We start from the raw sequence: 17,958 nt of genomic DNA on the forward strand, positions 1-17,958 counted from the left end.
TCATTTCTGCCTTCTTGCTTACTTCAAATCTCAAGTAAAATAAATCCCAGCTTCTACAAGAAGCCTTTCCAGATTCCCCTTAATTCTAGTGCCTTCCCTTTGTTGATTATTTCAAATTCATCCTGTATCTAGTTTGTACATGTTTATGTATTTATTCCTTCACTAGTCTATGAGTTCCTTGAGGACAGGGACTATCTTTTACCATTCATTATATTTTCAGTGCTTTGCACAGTGCCTGGCACACAGCAAGCACTTAACAAGTGCTTCTTTACTGACTGACCTGATCAAAAAGAGAAGTGAGGTTAGTCTGGAATGATCTGTCCTTGAGGAAGTCATGCCGGCTTTTTGTGATCATCAGTTTGTTTTCTTCATGTTCACTTAACTATCCCTTAGTAATATTTCTAGAAATTTCCCAGAAGATAATTAAGTCTCTAAGGTGCCCAAATTTCTAAGGTTTAGAGTAGAAAGCAATGATAATCCTTTTGTGCTTTCTGCTCCTGTAAGAACTTACCCAACACAAAGTACTTCCTTGGAAAACAATTTCCCTACACAAAGTAACATCACACTATAACCTAAACTACCTTTCCTCTGTTGACTAGGAGAAGCATCTGAGTATCCTATGTCTGCGACCTTCACCCTTACCCTTAAATTTCTCAAGCTCATCCTAAGGCAAAGTTATGAAGTTTATCTTTGACATCCCTGTTGTTTTTGATTGGCTTATAACAAAAGTCAACATGTTTTAGTGAAAAAGAGTACTAGATTTAGATTAAGAAGATCTAGATTTGAATTCTATTTTGGTACCTGTATGACCTTTGGCAAATTAATTTATCTCTTTGGACCTCATCTGTAAAATAAAGAGATTAGACTAAATGATATCTAAGAATCCTTCCTGCTCTGTACTCCAATGTCTATTCATAGGGTCTAGGCCAACTTTCAAAAAATGTTTATCTTGAATTTAATCTTTAACCAGTTCTTGTAATGATTGCACATCTTTATTGCCACTTAAATTTACTAATATAGTTTTGTAAATCAATTCTGATAGAAGCAGCATTTCTCTGATACTCACTGCCTTGTACAATTATATTACTTCTTCCCTACAATAATCCCAAGAGACAGTTAAGTATGTTATCCCTTTTACAGACAGAAGAATATGGTCACAGAGTGGTTAGATCACATGTCCAACTACTCACAGAAAGAAAGCCAGAGTTAGGATGTAAATTCAGTTTTAGCATTATCTTCTTTTTTTAAAAACATTCTCAGTAATATCTATCCCATTACCATATGGAAAATAACTGATGTTTCACTTCATCTTCTAGTATTGTAGCAGTAACCAACTGACCAGAAACTGACACAAATTCAAAATTGGTAACCAACACTTCTGGAACATGCAATAGTTCTGTCATTCTGTGACTGTTTTAATGAACCACAAAATTCTGGAAGGTTTTTTTTTTTAATCATCTAGTCTAACCCTCTTATTTGACAGGTTGGAAAATTGAGATCCAAAGAGGTGAAGTACTAGTCATACTAGTCATACATGTACTTATAAGAGTACATGACTAGTAGCAGACCCAGGACCAGACTGTACCTCTCATAATTTCTAGTCCTGGACTCTTTCAAGTTAGAATCTAATAAATTCAAGTTAATTAAAATAAATCATGTTGAACAAGGGGGTTATCAAATTTTGGTGATTTGACAGGAAGAAGGTGGTTGGGTATAGGAGAATGACAAAAGAAAAAGTAGGATGCAGAGGTTCTGGATGATTGAATCCATGCCTTTCCCATTCATTCATCTTGCATTCCCTTCCTGCAGAATTCAGGGAAAACTAGGAATGTGACAGCAAGGGTAAATAAGTACAGGTGGAGAGAACTGCTAATGCAGCAGCTGTTTCGTACACTGAACTGTAGTAGGGCCCTTTGCTCTTTGTGACCTTGAGGTGGCGAAAGTACATTGAAGAAAAACTATACGTCCCATTAACTTTTAACAAACAGAACTCTGACTATACTGTGCTCATAGCAAGATAACAAAGTGATTACCCATTTCAGATTTTTTAAAGTCCGTCAGAAGTCCATCTGTGCCTGAATAGAAAACAAAAAAGTATCAACTCTACTGCTTCAGAAAAATTATCTGAGTATTTTTTAGACTTAGCACCTCCTTGGAAAAATATGTTGTTATCTTCCTCAGAAAATGAGTTAGACTGGCCCGTAGGGCTATAAAACTATACATACTATTTGACTGAGCAATTCCACTAATAGGTCTGTATCCCAAAGAGATCAAAGAAAAAGGAAAAGGACCTACAGATAAAAATATTTGTAGCAGTTCTTTTTGTGGTTAAAAAAATTTGGAAATTGAGGGGATGCTTGTCAACTGGAGAATGGCTTAACAGGTGGCATATGATTGTAATGGATTTTGTGCTGTGGGAAATGATGATGGGGGTATGTTCAGAAAAACATAGCATGGACTGATGCAAAATGAAGTGAGAAGAACTGGGAGATCAATGTGCACAGTAAAAGCAGTACTGTAATGATCAACTACAAAAGACTTGTTTTCTTTGATCAATAAGTGATCCAAGACAATTCCAAAGGACTAAGGATGAAAAAATGCTACCCACCTCCAGAGGGAGAGAACTGAATGCAAATTGGAGTATGATTTTCTCTCTTTATTTTTCTTGCTTTGTTGAAAATGTGGCTAATATGGAACTATATTTTGCATGATTTCACATGTATACTTGATATACTGCTTGCCTTCTCATTGGGTGGGGGAGGGAATGGGTGGGAGAAATTTGGAACTCAAAATTTAAAAAGAAAAGAATGTTAAAATAATAAATTAAAAAAAAATTAAAAAGAAAAAGAGTAAGACTGCTTCTTGACACCAACTTGAACTTGGCTTCAAGAAAACCTCTCTTGATTCTTTGTTGACTCTACCAATGCAGAAGACAAATAATGAGTTAAGTCATGACAGGAAACTTTCTTAAGGATATACCTCAACTGAGTCAGAGTGATAGGGCAAGTAACCAACAATTCATATGGCTTTCACCCATCAATCTTGTGTAAACCTAAGTTTGGACTACTCTTGTTGCTTAACAAGTTTAAGCCATCTAGCCTTCATTTAAAGACCTAGGAGACAAAGGATTGACCTATTAATTTTTCTATAGAGTGATCAGCTGATGCAATTTCCTATGCCAATCCCAGCAGAGTGGTAAATTCTAGAGGAGGATTTAATGTGCCTAAGAAAATACTTCTACTTTTAATAATATATGTTTCCTGAGGAAAAAACACTATCAGGGCTTTCACATTCCCCAAATAAGATACCTTTCAAATGTGTAAGCATGATAGACTGTTTTCATGGTTCTTCCCTTAGAAAATATTGCATGAGGTTGCACATTATGAAAAAGGCAAAAAAATATAGTGCGGATTATGTCTCTAACCATCTAATTCATCTAATGGAACATGAATCATTAAAACAGACAACTCCATTCCAAATGGAATGAGGAAAGGACCTTAGATAATCAGCAGATTATCTTGTGAAAATAATTTTATAACAGCCCCACCATCACCACATTCTTGAAAGATTAGCTCCTCCCAAGCTCTTTGCCTTTGTATTCACAAAACCATTTACCAGTTTGCTTAGCTTCAGTTTCAGGGTGCATCTTTGGATGACTGATTCTATGATCCTTTGCAGAGGAAACATTGTCTTGCTTTTCCTTCTCCTTGGGTTTCTTGGTAGGTGGTTTATTCTTGTCTGCATAATACTGCCATTTAATGTCATCAAAGTCGAACATCACAATGTTGCTCTCTGTATTGATCACCATCCTAGGACCAAAATAACACCTCAAGACAGACACATTTAATCAAGCTTCCAACAAAAGAGAATCTCAGCCACATGAAGTGAAAATCACAGAACTTGTTCCACTTTAAACAACATGAATGAAAAATTCTCAAAGTATCTGTTTGGTAGATGTAGCAAATAAGGCCATATAGTGGATATGACCAGTTGGAATAATTTGCAAGACTATAATTTGAGATGAAGGGGACCTTAGATGTCTAATCCCCTTATTTTATGGATGAAGAAACTGGTACCCAAGATACCTAAGAGATTAAGTCTCTTAGTCCTCTGATTCAAAACACAGCATTCAGCCTTATTAGTCCTTTCTCAAAAATAAGCAGGCATGGCTTTTATCTTTATCAAAAATAGGTATGTGGTACATTGGACTTGGTCATTTTTCCATCTCAGGAATCCCATTATAGATAAGGATTTATTTTGAGTTTTTAGCTGCTGAGGTCACAATATTTTTAAATGTCTCTAAGTCTGCAGATGACTGTCAGATGCTTGAGATAGGAACTAGTACTACAGATTGCTGAGTACTAAGGGAAGGAGGCTCTGAAATATATCTTTGTGGCCTCAGACTGAGTACAGCCTCACTAGTAAATGTTTATGAATTCAACTATGTGTTAACATTGCTGAATCAGGACTGATGTGTAATGGTACTCTGAAAATTCTTGGGTTTGGCAAACTTAATGGCAGATCTGTTTTTCTTTTTCTACTTTTAAATTCTGTCTTGTCAATGATAAATATTATTTTTTTTAGCAGAAAGGTAATTAATATCTTTTTGTAAGACATTGCATCACTTATGTCCCTGTGCTTTATACTCTAGTGTAGAGTGAAAGTTTCTAGAACTTTTTTTAAAAGGTTGCTACCTGCAGTCTACCATCAATTGATTTCAGTTGCTCAAAACATTTAGAAGATTCAACTATATTTCCTACTTGATCTGTGCACTAAAATAATTTTTCCTCCTGGAAAAACTAGTAAGGGCCTTGGGAACCATTTGTGATTTATATTGATAGTAAAATTTCCTCTTGGAAAGTAATGTTTAATCAATTAAAAGCAAATCATCTTTTAGGATCATCGATTCAGAGCTGTATGGCACTTAAGGCCATTCAGTGTGTCCCTTTAGAGGAAATTTTAGAGGAAAATGAAGCCCAGAGAGGTTCAGCTTCTTGCCTAAGGTTACACAGATAGTAAATAATGAGACTGGGTATCAAACCAAGGTCCTCTGACTCTAGATCCATCCTTCTTTCCACGGTACCACAGTTTCCTCTTCATAAATGACAAAGGTTAAGCAAGTTAGTCACAATTTTATAACATTTTTCATTTGCCACCATTATTTTTGTTATTTTACCTTTATAAAACACTAGCCTACTTTTAAGAAAGGGAAAGAGTATTACACAATTGAGGGAAATTAAGTTAATTTTCTCAAATTACTTTACTCTTTTAAGATAATATACGTGCTTAATACTGTGTTCAGAATATAATAAACGCATTGTAATGAGTAATGAACTGAGTGATACATAGTATTTTTGTACACATATTGATTCAATTCTCTCAGCATTTCTATTTGCTGCAACACCTCCACATGCATATTCCTTCCTTCCTACAATTGTCCTCTGATTGGAAGTGTTAGATTATAGACATTTAAGGCTAGCAGCAAATGAGTGTGTGAAAGATAGTAAAGAACTTCTTGGTAGCAAAACTACAGTGTGAAGAATGGTAATTTGATATTATATTATGATAAGGGAACTCTAGCACAAAAAACTCAAATTATTTTCCTCCAGACACAGAAAAGCTTAGTAACAAAGTGATGGTTTGACTTAGTAACAGAATGGTTTCTAAGACTTTTGCAAAGCCCATCTAGCCCCCAAATCCATAATAGTTGTAATCAGATGGTATGTGGTATATATACTCATACTTTCAGTGAGAATCACAGAACTTCATAGTTAGAACCTAACAGTCCATCTATTCCAACCCATACTGGAAAAACAATCCCTACTTAAAGGTAGCAGAAAAATAGCCATCAAGTCTAGCTTGAAGGCCTCAGATGAGGGGAAAACCACTACTTCACAAGGCTGCCCATTCCACTTCCAGGCAGACATAATTGTTAGAAAATTTTTTTCCCTACTTCAGGCCCCAGTGTACTTCTTTCCAAATTCCACCCATTTCTCCTAGTTCTACTCTTTAGGCCTGAATGATACAATTCTAGTTCTAATCTGTCTTCCAGCTCACCCTCTAAATGTGGATAACTCTAAAGAGTCTGTCCTGGGTCATTTTCTCCTTCCTCTATACTCTCTCTTTTGGTGAGCTTATCTCTTCCCCTCAACCTCTACTCACATTAGCCCCAAATCTACATATACAGCTCCAATGTCTCCCCCCAAATCTAGTCCCATAGCTGGAATAGTCTGTTGGACATCTCCAATTGAATATATTGTCAGAACCATCCTACTCCATCCAAACTTGCCTTTCTTTCCAAAGATCTCTTTTTTAAAAATTAATACCATTGCCTCAAATATCTATGTTTGATCTCCCAGAGCTCTCTTTAATTCTTCCCTCTTCCTTACTCCCTGTATCCAATCATTGATTCTACCACTATAGTATCACTTGCATCAATCCCCGTATTAGCAAATTGAGGGAAGGTTTCCCAGAATTCAACAACATTTAACAAATTTATTAGACACTTGATATGTCCACAGGATAGTGCTAGACTCTGAGGGAACACAAATATGAAACAAAATATATTCCCTGCCCTCTTGGAGCTTACAACCTAATAGAAGTTAAAACATGTAAATAAAATAGCTATAATACATGACAGAATGTGATGAGTGCAAAGGCGAGGTGCAGACAAAGTGCTTTGAAAAATCTGAAAAAAAGGTGAGTAGAATCATCCAAAATAGAATTGCTCATGGCTCTGATCTCCACACCTACCACCCACCTGTTGCACTCAATAAAGAAGGACAGCACTGGGTCACCTCTACTATTGGCTTTCATCACCTTCAGACAGGTCCCATTCAAGAAGTTATATATGCGAATCTTCCCATCAGCACAGCCACTGATTACCCGGAGATAGAGGAAGGCCACACAGAGCACCTCCCTAAAAATAAATAAAACAATGAGAATAGTCCATATTCTGGTCAGACAGCTAACTATGTATGTGTGTGTGTGTGTGTGCTTGTGTGACACGCACGCGCACACACACACACATATATATATATATATGCATTTTAAAATGAAAAATGTGAAGAATTTTTTCCCTTTTTTTCAATTTCATCATCTCCCAAATCAACCAGTCAATTAGTAAACATTTATTAGGCTCCTAATATGCACCAAGGGCAGCTAGGCAGTGACAGACCTAGAGTCAGGAAGACTTATTTTCCTGAATTCCAGTCTGGTCTCAGACTCTTGCTAGCTATGTGGCCCTGGGCAAGTCACTTAACCCTGTTTGTCTCAGTTTCCTCATCTGTAAAGTGAGCTGAAGAAAGAAATGGCAAACCACTCTATTATCTTTGCCAAGAAAACCCCAAATGGCATCACGAAAAATTGGACATGACTAAAATGACTGAACAACACCAAAAACAGAACTTAGACTTAACATGTTGAAATGACATTTTGATTTCACAGGAGTAAGATTCTTTGAGACAAAAGAGCTGTTTTTATGTCTTTTTCCATCAAGTGATTAATAAAATATTTCATTCAATACCCTCTTTAATTTGAAAGCCATAAGATATTTAGGAGAGATTTAACACTAAGATTAAACTGCCTCCCTTAAAATACTATATTTCATATGAATTACTCTTGGAATTATTGTGTTGTTGTTATGTTTTAATAGGAAATAGTTCCATATGGACATTAAATATTCCTAACATTTTCACTATTCTTTCATCTATTTTTTTATATCTGAATAAGCTGTTAATACAGAATAGAGTCAAAGGCTTTGCCATAATTAACAAAAATGCTATAAAAAGACTTTTTTTCCAGCAATTCATTCAATAATTACTAAACAATAGTAAGTTGCTCCTTATGCTCCTGGGACTTCTTGGCAAATTTCTTTTTGCTATTCAGGCAATTTTATTATTTTCTTTTACATATTTATAAATGTGTCTGGTAATACAAGTTGAAACTACTTTGTATAGAGAACATAAATATGTGCTGTATTTAAAGAGTTTTTGAGTTCTGTTTTAAAAAAAGTGAGATCAGATTGATAACTAAGAATATAGAAAGTGATCTGTTAGTAATTTTTTCCCCGTTAGTTAGTAATTCATATTCCAATGTGAAACATTTGAGTCAATAATTACTAATGTTATCTGGCCACACAACTTTCCAGTTTTAAAAAGATGCTTAGAGTTTCATTCTCCTAACACTGTAACTGTTCTGTCATTCATTATACTAACAATGCACATTTTTTTTGTTTCTTATTTGATAGAATTTACATTTTCATTGTATTGGATTTCTTGGACTTGACCAAAAATTATCTACATCCTTTTCCAATGGGGATTATCTTTCACTCCTGAATTCTTTACTTCTCAAGATTCTATAGTAAATTTTATTGATTTTGAATTTCCTATTTATTATCTGTGGTGCTCTGACACAGTTGTTCTGACAACTTGCATTGCCTTCTCCCTTTAATTTTGCTTTTAATATTTGTTTTCAAATATTAATTAAGAAAATCTAGGATTTCTGATAGGCTTTTGATTTCCAGATCTTTCTCCACATATGTATTTTTTGTTGTGTTTAGTTGAGAGTTCAGGTTTTCAACTATGTGTACCAAGTAGACATTGATGTAATTTTCACATGTTCTCTGAAACTTTTCAACAGCTCTCTCTAGTTACTTCCAACATGTTGGTAATTGATATGTGTCTTTAGGGGACTTCTTTTATTCTCCCTGTTTTTCTACTGTGGTTTTTACCATTGCAGTGACTACTGCATAATATTTCTGGGTGCAAGCACTGAAATGTTTTTATACTTTCACCAAATACTATCAGAGAATGTATTTTTTCATGATGGTTATAACAAATTCCAACTTTGCCAAAAATTACTCTGTTTTATTACAATTATCCTCCTATTTGAATTCACACAGCCAAATTTAAAAAGAGCTTTTTGAATTCTAGTACAAGTGTTTTGTAATTTGTTTCATTTTTAGGTATAATTTCTAGAGTTTGCATTATGTGAGAATTTTCAGTGATTTCAGTGATTTTGCTTTTTCAATTTTAGTAGCACCTTGATTTCATCTAAGCTTAGGAATCAAATAATTTTTATAATTGCCCTACTCTAGTCAATAATATACTGCCATTTGATCTGGAGTTCAGACTGTGTGTGTGCCTGTCTGTCTGTCTGTTTATCTACCTATAAATGGTAACACATATTACCAGTTTCCCTCTTTTTATTTCAGTCCTTTAATTTCATCTGATGTAGCCTTAGGAATCAAATTGTTTTTGATGTAGTTCTGGTATATAACAAAAGTATTTATGTCCTCAGTACATTTAATGTACACTCGTGGTTTGCCTTATTTAGGATTCAGTGCCATTTATACTAAAACATCCCAGCAGTTGAAGTATTGGCATTTCTGACTTATTCCTAAATATTTTGTCTTCTTGTGGTACAATAAAACAAAGGACTGCCCTTTGCTCCACTGCACTCAATGTCAAATTGATTAATATCAGGTTTTCATTGGGGCAAGACTACAGCTCTATGCCACCCCATTTATTTCTTTGGTTTATAGAAGGATTTTTATTACACAGGCTAGGGGGCTAATTCATTCAGTGGTATTTCCAGAACTCACTTGGCCAGCAAGTCAGGGTTCCTGCCAAGCCTTTACAGTTACCATAATGGTTTTAGTGCACGGGCTAACTATGTTATGTCACCCTGACTAGCATTCCCTTATTTTGCTGTTGTCTACCTACTCTCATTATAATGACAGTGGATGATGAATTAGATTTTGATGATGATGATATGAAAATGATTGTATCAGACAAGCAAAGAAAACATGGGGAGATATTTTAGATTGGATACCCATGTAATATAGAAAGCAAATCAGAGAGCTGCTGGGATGGTGCAGTTATCAATACTGGAGTGTCCAGAAAGGAACATGCCCCCATTCTGAGAAGGAAGGACACTAGGATCAGAGGTTCAGTATGGTCTAGAGCAAAAATTTTTTGCAAAATGCCAATGACACTGACTTTAAAAGAGACATTAAAAACTTCTGTTGTCTCCCTGTTTTCTTTTTAGATAAAATGTAAACTCTGTTAGGCTTTTTAAAATGAGTTTTATTGATAGTTTCTGTTTCTTACTTCACCATAGTTATCCCAAGTATCTCTCTCTCTTCCCTCTTGTTCCCAGAGAGCTTTCCCGTAGGACAGATACTATTTTTAGAGAATAAAAAAGAAAGCACAACTGATAGGTACATCGAAAAAAATCTGAAAACGTGCAACGTGTAAAACCTGTGGATCTCCCACATTCGTAAAGGAGTAGATTGAGGGTTTCTCACATCTGTTCAATTGAGTTCTGTTTGACTTTTATAATTTTGTTAAATTTACTTTGATTTTTTGGTGTGTTATTGTTATTTCCATTTATATTGTTGCAATTATTGTATATGGTTTTCTTGGCTCTGCTTGCTTTACACTGCATCAGTTTGCATAGATCTTTCCATGCTTCTCTGTGTGTATCACACACACACACACACACACACACACACACACACACACACACACGGTCTAAACCTTACTTCTGGCAGACTGAATTCCATTAACAGAACAAGCTTTTAATTTTATTTATCCTTGCTATATGCTTTTTTGTTTCTGATTCATCTATTTCCCTTCTAATTTTTAATATCTCTCCTTTGTGATTATTTTATGTTTATTTGTTAATTTTCTAATTTTTTAAAATGTATATTCAGTTCATTAATCTTTTTTTTCTTTGTTGTTAGCATATGTTTTTAAGGATAGGATTTTCCCTCTGAGGACTACTTTTAGCTACGTACCAAAAATTTTGGTTTGCTTTTTTCACCATTATAATTTTCTTTTGCATAGTTGGTTTCTATGATTCGTTCTTTGACCACCTCTTTATTTAGGATTTCACTGTTAAGTCTCCATTTGAGTATATATTCTTCTTCGTGGTCCCTGAACCAATTATTATGCTTATTGAATTATGTCTGTAAAGAATGTATTAACTTTCTCTGTCTTTTGACATTTCTTTGCAATATCTCTGTGCCCTACTTGGTCTACTTTTGTAAAAGTTCCATGTACTATGTATGTGTGTGTGTTTATATATGCACATACATACATATATAATATATATCTTTTTGCTTTCCCATTTAAAAGATGTCATATGTCTTTTAACTTAGGTTTCTCCAGCAACCTGCTGGAGTTCAGTTCCATATTTTCTCTTTTGTTTATCTTTCTGTTAAACTTAACCAAAACTGACAGAAGAATATTGAACTCTCCTATCACTGTTGTATTACCATTTATGTCTTCTTGAAACTCTGGTAGTATTTCCTTTATTAATTTGTATGCTAAAGTATTTGGAGTGCATAAGTTTTTGATAATAATGATGTATTACCCATGATTATTTTCAGCAAAATATAATATCTTTATTCCTTTCTATATTTTGAATGTTTATTTATGCTTTGTCAGATAATATGATGGCAACTCCTGCCTTTTTAGATTCGCTTAATACATAGTAAAAAAAATTTTAAATATACTTAGTTTTATTGCATGTATGTCTTTGTTTTTTAAATGTGTTTATTGTAAATAACAGATTACAGGATTTCATTTTCTTACCCAATCTGTCACTCTTTTAAAAATTTTATTGGATTATTCAGTATATTTATGTTTAAAATTATAAGAGTTAAGATTAAATTTACTCCATTTATTTCTAATATTGATTTTTCTCCTCTTTTCTTATATTCTTATATTACGTTCCTTCAATTACTTACTTTAACCTTTTTTGTAAGATAGCCATGTTCCCACTGACTCTTTTCCCCTCACTCCTAATCCCTACTTATCATTTTTATAAAACCTTTCCATTTGGGGTTTTATTAGTTCCTTTTAATCTCCTGACTTTATCTGGCTATATAACTCTTCCCCCTCCATTTTTTCCTTCCTCTTCTCCCTTTCAACTAGTCCTATTCATTAGTTTTCTAAATTTCCTTTTTGTAAACCCTTTCCAAAAAAGGCTTTTTCTCATTTTCTTCATTATCCCTCCTCTGTTTCTATTTTCTGTAGACCCTCATTTTCTGATTCTTAACTCTCATCTCTCTTTTTTCTATGCATCCTTCATGCTATCAAAGTTTCTAAGGTTTTTTTCTAAGCTTCTAGGCTTTTGCCTTTAAGTGTTTTCTGCTTTGCTCTTCCCACACAATATCCTGTCCTATTCCCTCTCTTCCTTAGTTCTTTGGCTTGGCACCTGACGTTAGGAACTTTTTTTAGAGCTACATGGTTGTTTGCCTTGGCACTGGGTCTGCGGGTGCTACAGCACTGGTAATTCAGAGTTTTGTAGTTCTGGTGCTACAGGGTTGTGGTTCTAGGCAACCTTTTGTTCCTAATGTGCTGTGGCTGACTGGCCATCTGTTGTAACCAGGGCAAATTGGAGCGGGGATCTCCAAGGTACTGGAAAGAGGGATGGGAGAGTAGAGTTAGGGGGTACATTTTGCTGGGTACCTATGTCTGCTACAGTAGTCTCACTATTAGAAGGATGGGAGGCTGTGGAGGGGTACTAAGTGAGTTCAGGGTCAGTGAACATCATTCATAGGGTTTTTTAACCTTCTTGTAGATTTAGGGTGTTCTAGATCATGGAGACTGCTGAAGTGGCTTTATCTTTATTGCATAATTTCTGTTTTGGAGACGTTTGAGATGTTGTGGGGAGTCAGAGAAAATATTTAATACTTCATCTTGTTGCTCATGTGACCCAGAGATCCTCTGTTTGACTTTTAAAGCCCTTCAAAATCGGTCTCCAATCTATCTTTTAATGTTTATTGTTCATTGCCTTCCTTGACCCATTTGAATGTTCCAATAAAATCATCCTTATTTCCTGTTCCACACATGTATCCTTTCATTTCCACCCCTTTGCACAGGTTGTCCTCCAATAATCCTGGTATATTCTCCTCTTCTCACTCTTGACTCTTAAAGCCTCTAAGTTCCATCAAAATTCAGCTCAATTTCTATCTCTTACATGAGAGCTATCCTGATTTGCTAGCACCTGCTCCCACCAAATATTTTCTTCTTTTTTGTATATATTTTGTGGTTACTTATCTGCATATGTACTGTTCTCTACCACCACAATTTCCCCTGATAGCATGGAGACACGTTGAGGGCATCCTAGTACAATACTTGGCACATAGTAGGTGCTTTTTAAATGCTTCTGGCAGAGAAGGAAGGAGGGAAGAGAAAAAGGAAGGAAGATAGAAAGGAAGGAAAAACGAAAGGGAAGGAGAGAGGAAGGGAAGGAACAAAGAAGGGAACAAGGAAAACAAAGTGCTTACTTACAATATCCTTAGGAGGTAAGAATTGAAAATATTATTCTCTAACAGATAAAGAAACTGATCTGTAAAAATGTGAAGTGATGTGCCCAAGTTACTAATATGTGTGACAACCTAGACTTGAACCACATGTTCTTACTTTCACACTCTTCCCAAAACACTGAATTATAGGATTTGGACAGATGGAAAAGATCTACAAATAAAGATAGAATGCAGTTGTCTGAGGATTGATGAACATCCCATAGATGAAAGACCGGGAGTTTCCAATTAATGTTTAAGAAATTTTGAAAGATTTTTAGTCATGATTTTGAGGTTGTCTCATAAGCCTCACTTGTTCTTTGAGGTAAAAGCATAATAATCTATATAATATGGTAAAGGGCATATTCATGTTTATCTATCACTCATCTTAATCAAAACACCTTTCCTTCCTGGTTTGGGCCAAACTAAGCTGTTCATAACATAATTATATATAATGGCTACCTTAGGATAATCATATTTAATCAGATTTAGAACTAGAAGCCCTCTTAGAGTTAAGTAATCTAGTTCAGCCCTCCTCATTTTACAGAGAGGTTATGCAGGCTGCCCAAAGTCACATAGGTGGTAAACAGCAGAGCTGGGATTGGAACCCAATAACTTCAACTCCAAAATCTAGTGGCATGTCTACCGTACCATACCCAATATGGGCCAGAAAGGCGGTGTGTCAGCCTAATAAATATCCCAGGGGGCATAAGGGTTTTGTGACCCTTCTTACTAAATAAAGTTATTTACTTACGTAAATAAAGTTCTGCAGACGATACATTTCACTCTTATAAAACTATTAGGATGACATTTAATATATTCTCCTAGTAGACTATGGCCAGCTAATCTTTAAAACCTTAGAAATCCTTTTATGTTCTTGGACACTTTCAGATTCTTGGAATAAAAGTCAATGCCAAATTTTAAAAGAATTGTCTCCATAATGAAATATAATTAATTTGAAAGTTTCTTCCGTGCTCTAAAATTTGGCAGGTACCAGATATAAAATATTGATCGTGTTATTATCATGGGATACAAAAGATAGACTAAAATCCAAATCAGTGACTTTATGTGAAGATGGACAAAAATTAAGAATGGAGGAAAGCGTAGAGGAGAAAAGGGAAGAAATAAGAGTGAAAGCACATAGTAGGCAGATAGAAAGGTCACAGAATCCCAAAATCTCAGAGTTGCAAAGAACATCAGAGGCTGTAATGCAACACATGCCTGAGTAAGAATACTTATTACACCATCCCCAAGAGTAGTTATTTAGTTTTTAAGTGAATACTTCTAGGGAGGGGAGCCTCCTGCTTCACAAGGCATTTCATTCTACTTTTGGACGGCTTTAACTTGGGGAGAATTTCTTTTTATGCAGATTCTAAGTTTGACTTTCTTCAATTGTCATCCACCTATTGGAGGCCAAGCACAAAATCTCTGATTTAACTGCTCATAGGTAGCTATTCTGTCCTTCTCCCTCCCCAATGGCAAATCTTCTCTTCCTTAAGCTAAACATTTGCATTACCTCCAACTAATCTTCATGTGATATGTTATATACTATATGAAGTAAGTACCCTCACCTTCCTGGATGCCATCTTCTAGATGCCCTTCTGCCAATGGTCTTCGTAAAAGGTGGTACAATAAAAGCTGAACACAATACTACAGATATGATGTGACCAAGGTAGAATATAGCAGGAATATCACGTCCTTAGTCCTGGATACTATGACTCTTTTAATGTTGCCCAAAGTCACATTAGCTTTCATTGCACACTTGTATCTCATTTTGACTCTGCAGTCCACTAAAACCTCCAGAACTCTATTTAGTATTCAGCCCAGATAGGGTGAACATTCATCAGATCCCATAAGGCTGAACTGTCCTACAGCTTAACAACTCTGGGAAAAGGCCTTTAATTCATGGTGTGGCTTCCTTCATACAGTCTGAACTAATGGGTGCAAAGGGCAATCCTCCTACCTACCTTGGATGTTTGAACGCCATGAGGCATCTCTCATATTTCCCCACCATGCTCCAGCCCATAACAAAGCCATCGCTGCTTCCTGTTAGAAGGTGCCACTCATCAAAACACAGGCACTTAACTGGTCCTTCGTGGCCACTGAGAGTCTATAATAAAATGTCACTGTTTTTAGTTTTGTCTCTAACCATGCTGTAAACATACAAAGGGCCATGACCACATAGCTTCTACTAAATGTGTCACCAATATATGCTTCATGAAAATCATTATCACCATAAGCACAGGACTAATAACAAGGATACCTGAGGTGAAGTCCCATTTCTACTACCTTTCAGCTCTGTGGCCCTCGGATAAGGTTTTCTTAAGGTCTCAGTTTTCTTATCTGGAAAATGGGGATAATAATACTTGCTTTACCTACCTCCTAGGATTTTGAGGAAGATGATTTGTAACCTGTAAAATATATGTAGATATTTTTACTGGGGTTCATAATCCAACCCTAACACTTTGAACTTTGGAAAGCAGCTAAGTCTATGTACTTCATTTTCACCAGACTGCATGTCCCACGTCTTGAGGCAGAGTGATCAGAGAAAAGAGTTCTTTCTATTTCATTTATATATTGCCAATGCGATACCCACAGCAGCTGCTATAACTATGCAGATGTAGCTCCAGGGTTAAATTGTAAAACATAATAAACTCTCTTCCTGAAAAGCAAAACTAAGATATTTATTGAGATACAGGAAAGCCAGTTCCTCCATGGTAACAATGAAGTTTATATATATATATATATCATCAATCCAGGGAGCACCAGCATCCCCAAGTCTTCCCTCCATTAGGCCTTCCCTTGGAGCCAAATGTAATGTTAATAGAATGGGAACATCTTTCCCGCTCATTAATAGGCCTGTGTGACCTGCTTTAAGCCTGAGCCCAGCAGACTGCTGTGATGGAGCCTGAGGCACATGGAACCCATGGTGAAAGAAGTTCGTCAAATGGGTAGAGCAAGGAGGATGGGGCAGGAAGTGATAGTGAAGCGGATCTGGGAGAGAAAGAGGCAGAGCTGAGGCAGAGAAACTAGTATGAGTGAGAGAGAGTGGAATTTTGCCTAGGGAAGCTTGTTTGTGGGGAGGCTTAATAGAGGGAAGACTTGGGAATGTCAGTGCTCCCTGAATTGATGATGTATACAAACTTCTTTGTTACCATGGTGGATTTGGATTTCTGGTATCTTGGTTTTGCCTTTGAGGAAGAGAGTTTGTGATATTTTGTGATTCAACCCTGGAAATACATCTGCATATTCATACCAGCTGCTGTGGGTATTGCACTGGTGATAATTCATGGTGGGCCTACTGAGTTATTTCAAATCTTGAAATTATACCAATTTTTGAGTTAATACAAATTGCTTGAGCATAAGATTTTAACAGGAAGCAAGATCATATAATCCCCAAATGTCAGATTTTTAGCTTCAGCAAACATCTGTTCCAATCCCCTATTTGACAGAAGATGACACTGAACAACTCAGAGAAAGGAAATAACTTGCCAAAGGTCACAGAAAGAGAGCTAGGATTAGAACCCAGATCTCAATTCCCAGTCTTGCACTCTTTTCACTTCACCATGGTTCACAATATTAATTTTTAAATGTTCTAATGGTGCCACACAATCATATGGATGTAAGAGTTAGGGATAGCTGGAAAATACTTTAGACTTCATAAGTTCTTAACTTTTTTGTGTGTCTTGAACTCTTGTGGCCTATGGGCCCCTTCCTTCTCATGATTATTCTATTTTTAAATGCATAAAATATATAGAAATGCAAAGGAAATAAATTTCTATTGAAATTCAGTTATTTTTTAAGTTAAATGAAAAGAAGTTTATGGACTTCAAGTTAAGAACCCTTGGTTCAATCTAACCTCATTGTACATATGAGACCAAACAGGCCCAGAGAAATAAAGTTCTCAAGAATTCACAGTTCATTACTGAAAAAACAGACCTTAAACCTGGGTCTTCTTATTCCAAGTCCATGGACTTTTCTAATACACCTTCTGTGGCCTTTCATTTTGTACCATCCTGGACCCTTGACCTGTTCCATAGGAGGAAGTCCAATCTGATTTCAACAGATTATAAATGTTTAATTTATTAGAACATGGTATTAATAAGACCAGGATCAAAAGTTCACTGTTCATTTGGAACAATAAGGCAACTTCTACTAAATAGCCATTAAACATGTCAGTTGTCTCATAGATATAAGTGTTGGTCACAAGAACCTCTCTCCCCTACCCCCTTCACTCCAACCTGACACTCAAGAGGAAAGGAAAGAAGATTCAACACAACCCAAACACCAGCACTCCTGAGATCCTCAAAGTACAAGAGGATGACCTCTTATATATTGAATAAATCCTCTATAGAGGATTTGTAGGAAAACATGGGCAAGAGTCAAAAAGGATGCTAAGGCATCAAAAGGTTGCCCACAGAGATGAAATCAAGTCAGCAAGTATTTATTAATGACCTACTCTGTCTCAGGCACTGTGCTAAATGCTAGGAATGCAAAGACAAAAAAAAACCAGTCCCTCTTCTTGAGGAGCCTATGTACCAAAGTACTGAGAAAGGAATCCATAATTTTCATACTCATCGATACGATGTGCGCAATGAATATACTAATAATTAGTTTTCTCAAGAGCTGCCTTTCTGACTTGA

The 17,958-nt window shown here is 35.8% G+C and overlaps 1 protein-coding gene and 1 long non-coding RNA gene across 5 annotated transcripts in view; one reads left to right on the forward strand and one right to left on the reverse strand.

The window, feature by feature from the left end:
- The window catches only part of LOC140525500 (uncharacterized), a 45,983-nt gene that overhangs the window by 17,742 nt on the left and 10,283 nt on the right, over positions 1 to 17,958 (forward strand). The gene's annotated exons all lie outside the window — the stretch shown is intronic.
- Positions 1 to 17,958, reverse strand: part of FBXW10B (F-box and WD repeat domain containing 10B) — a 99,167-nt gene that overhangs the window by 6,668 nt on the left and 74,541 nt on the right. The window contains exons 10-14 of one of the 4 annotated variants that reach the window (XM_072640921.1): positions 17,255 to 17,368; positions 15,283 to 15,425; positions 6,761 to 6,919; positions 3,616 to 3,809; positions 2,034 to 2,075 (exon numbers count right to left, since the gene is read on the reverse strand). In XM_072640921.1, the coding sequence (XP_072497022.1) occupies positions 2,034 to 2,075; positions 3,616 to 3,809; positions 6,761 to 6,919; positions 15,283 to 15,425; positions 17,255 to 17,368 (652 nt within the window). The remainder of the gene's footprint in view (positions 1 to 2,033; positions 2,076 to 3,615; positions 3,810 to 6,760; positions 6,920 to 15,282; positions 15,426 to 17,254; positions 17,369 to 17,958) is intronic. The other 3 variants (XM_072640923.1, XM_072640922.1, XM_072640924.1) reach the window with 3 other exon arrangements.

This window comes from Notamacropus eugenii, chromosome 2, assembly GCF_028372415.1.
Source record: "Notamacropus eugenii isolate mMacEug1 chromosome 2, mMacEug1.pri_v2, whole genome shotgun sequence".
NCBI lineage: Eukaryota > Metazoa > Chordata > Mammalia > Diprotodontia > Macropodidae > Notamacropus > Notamacropus eugenii.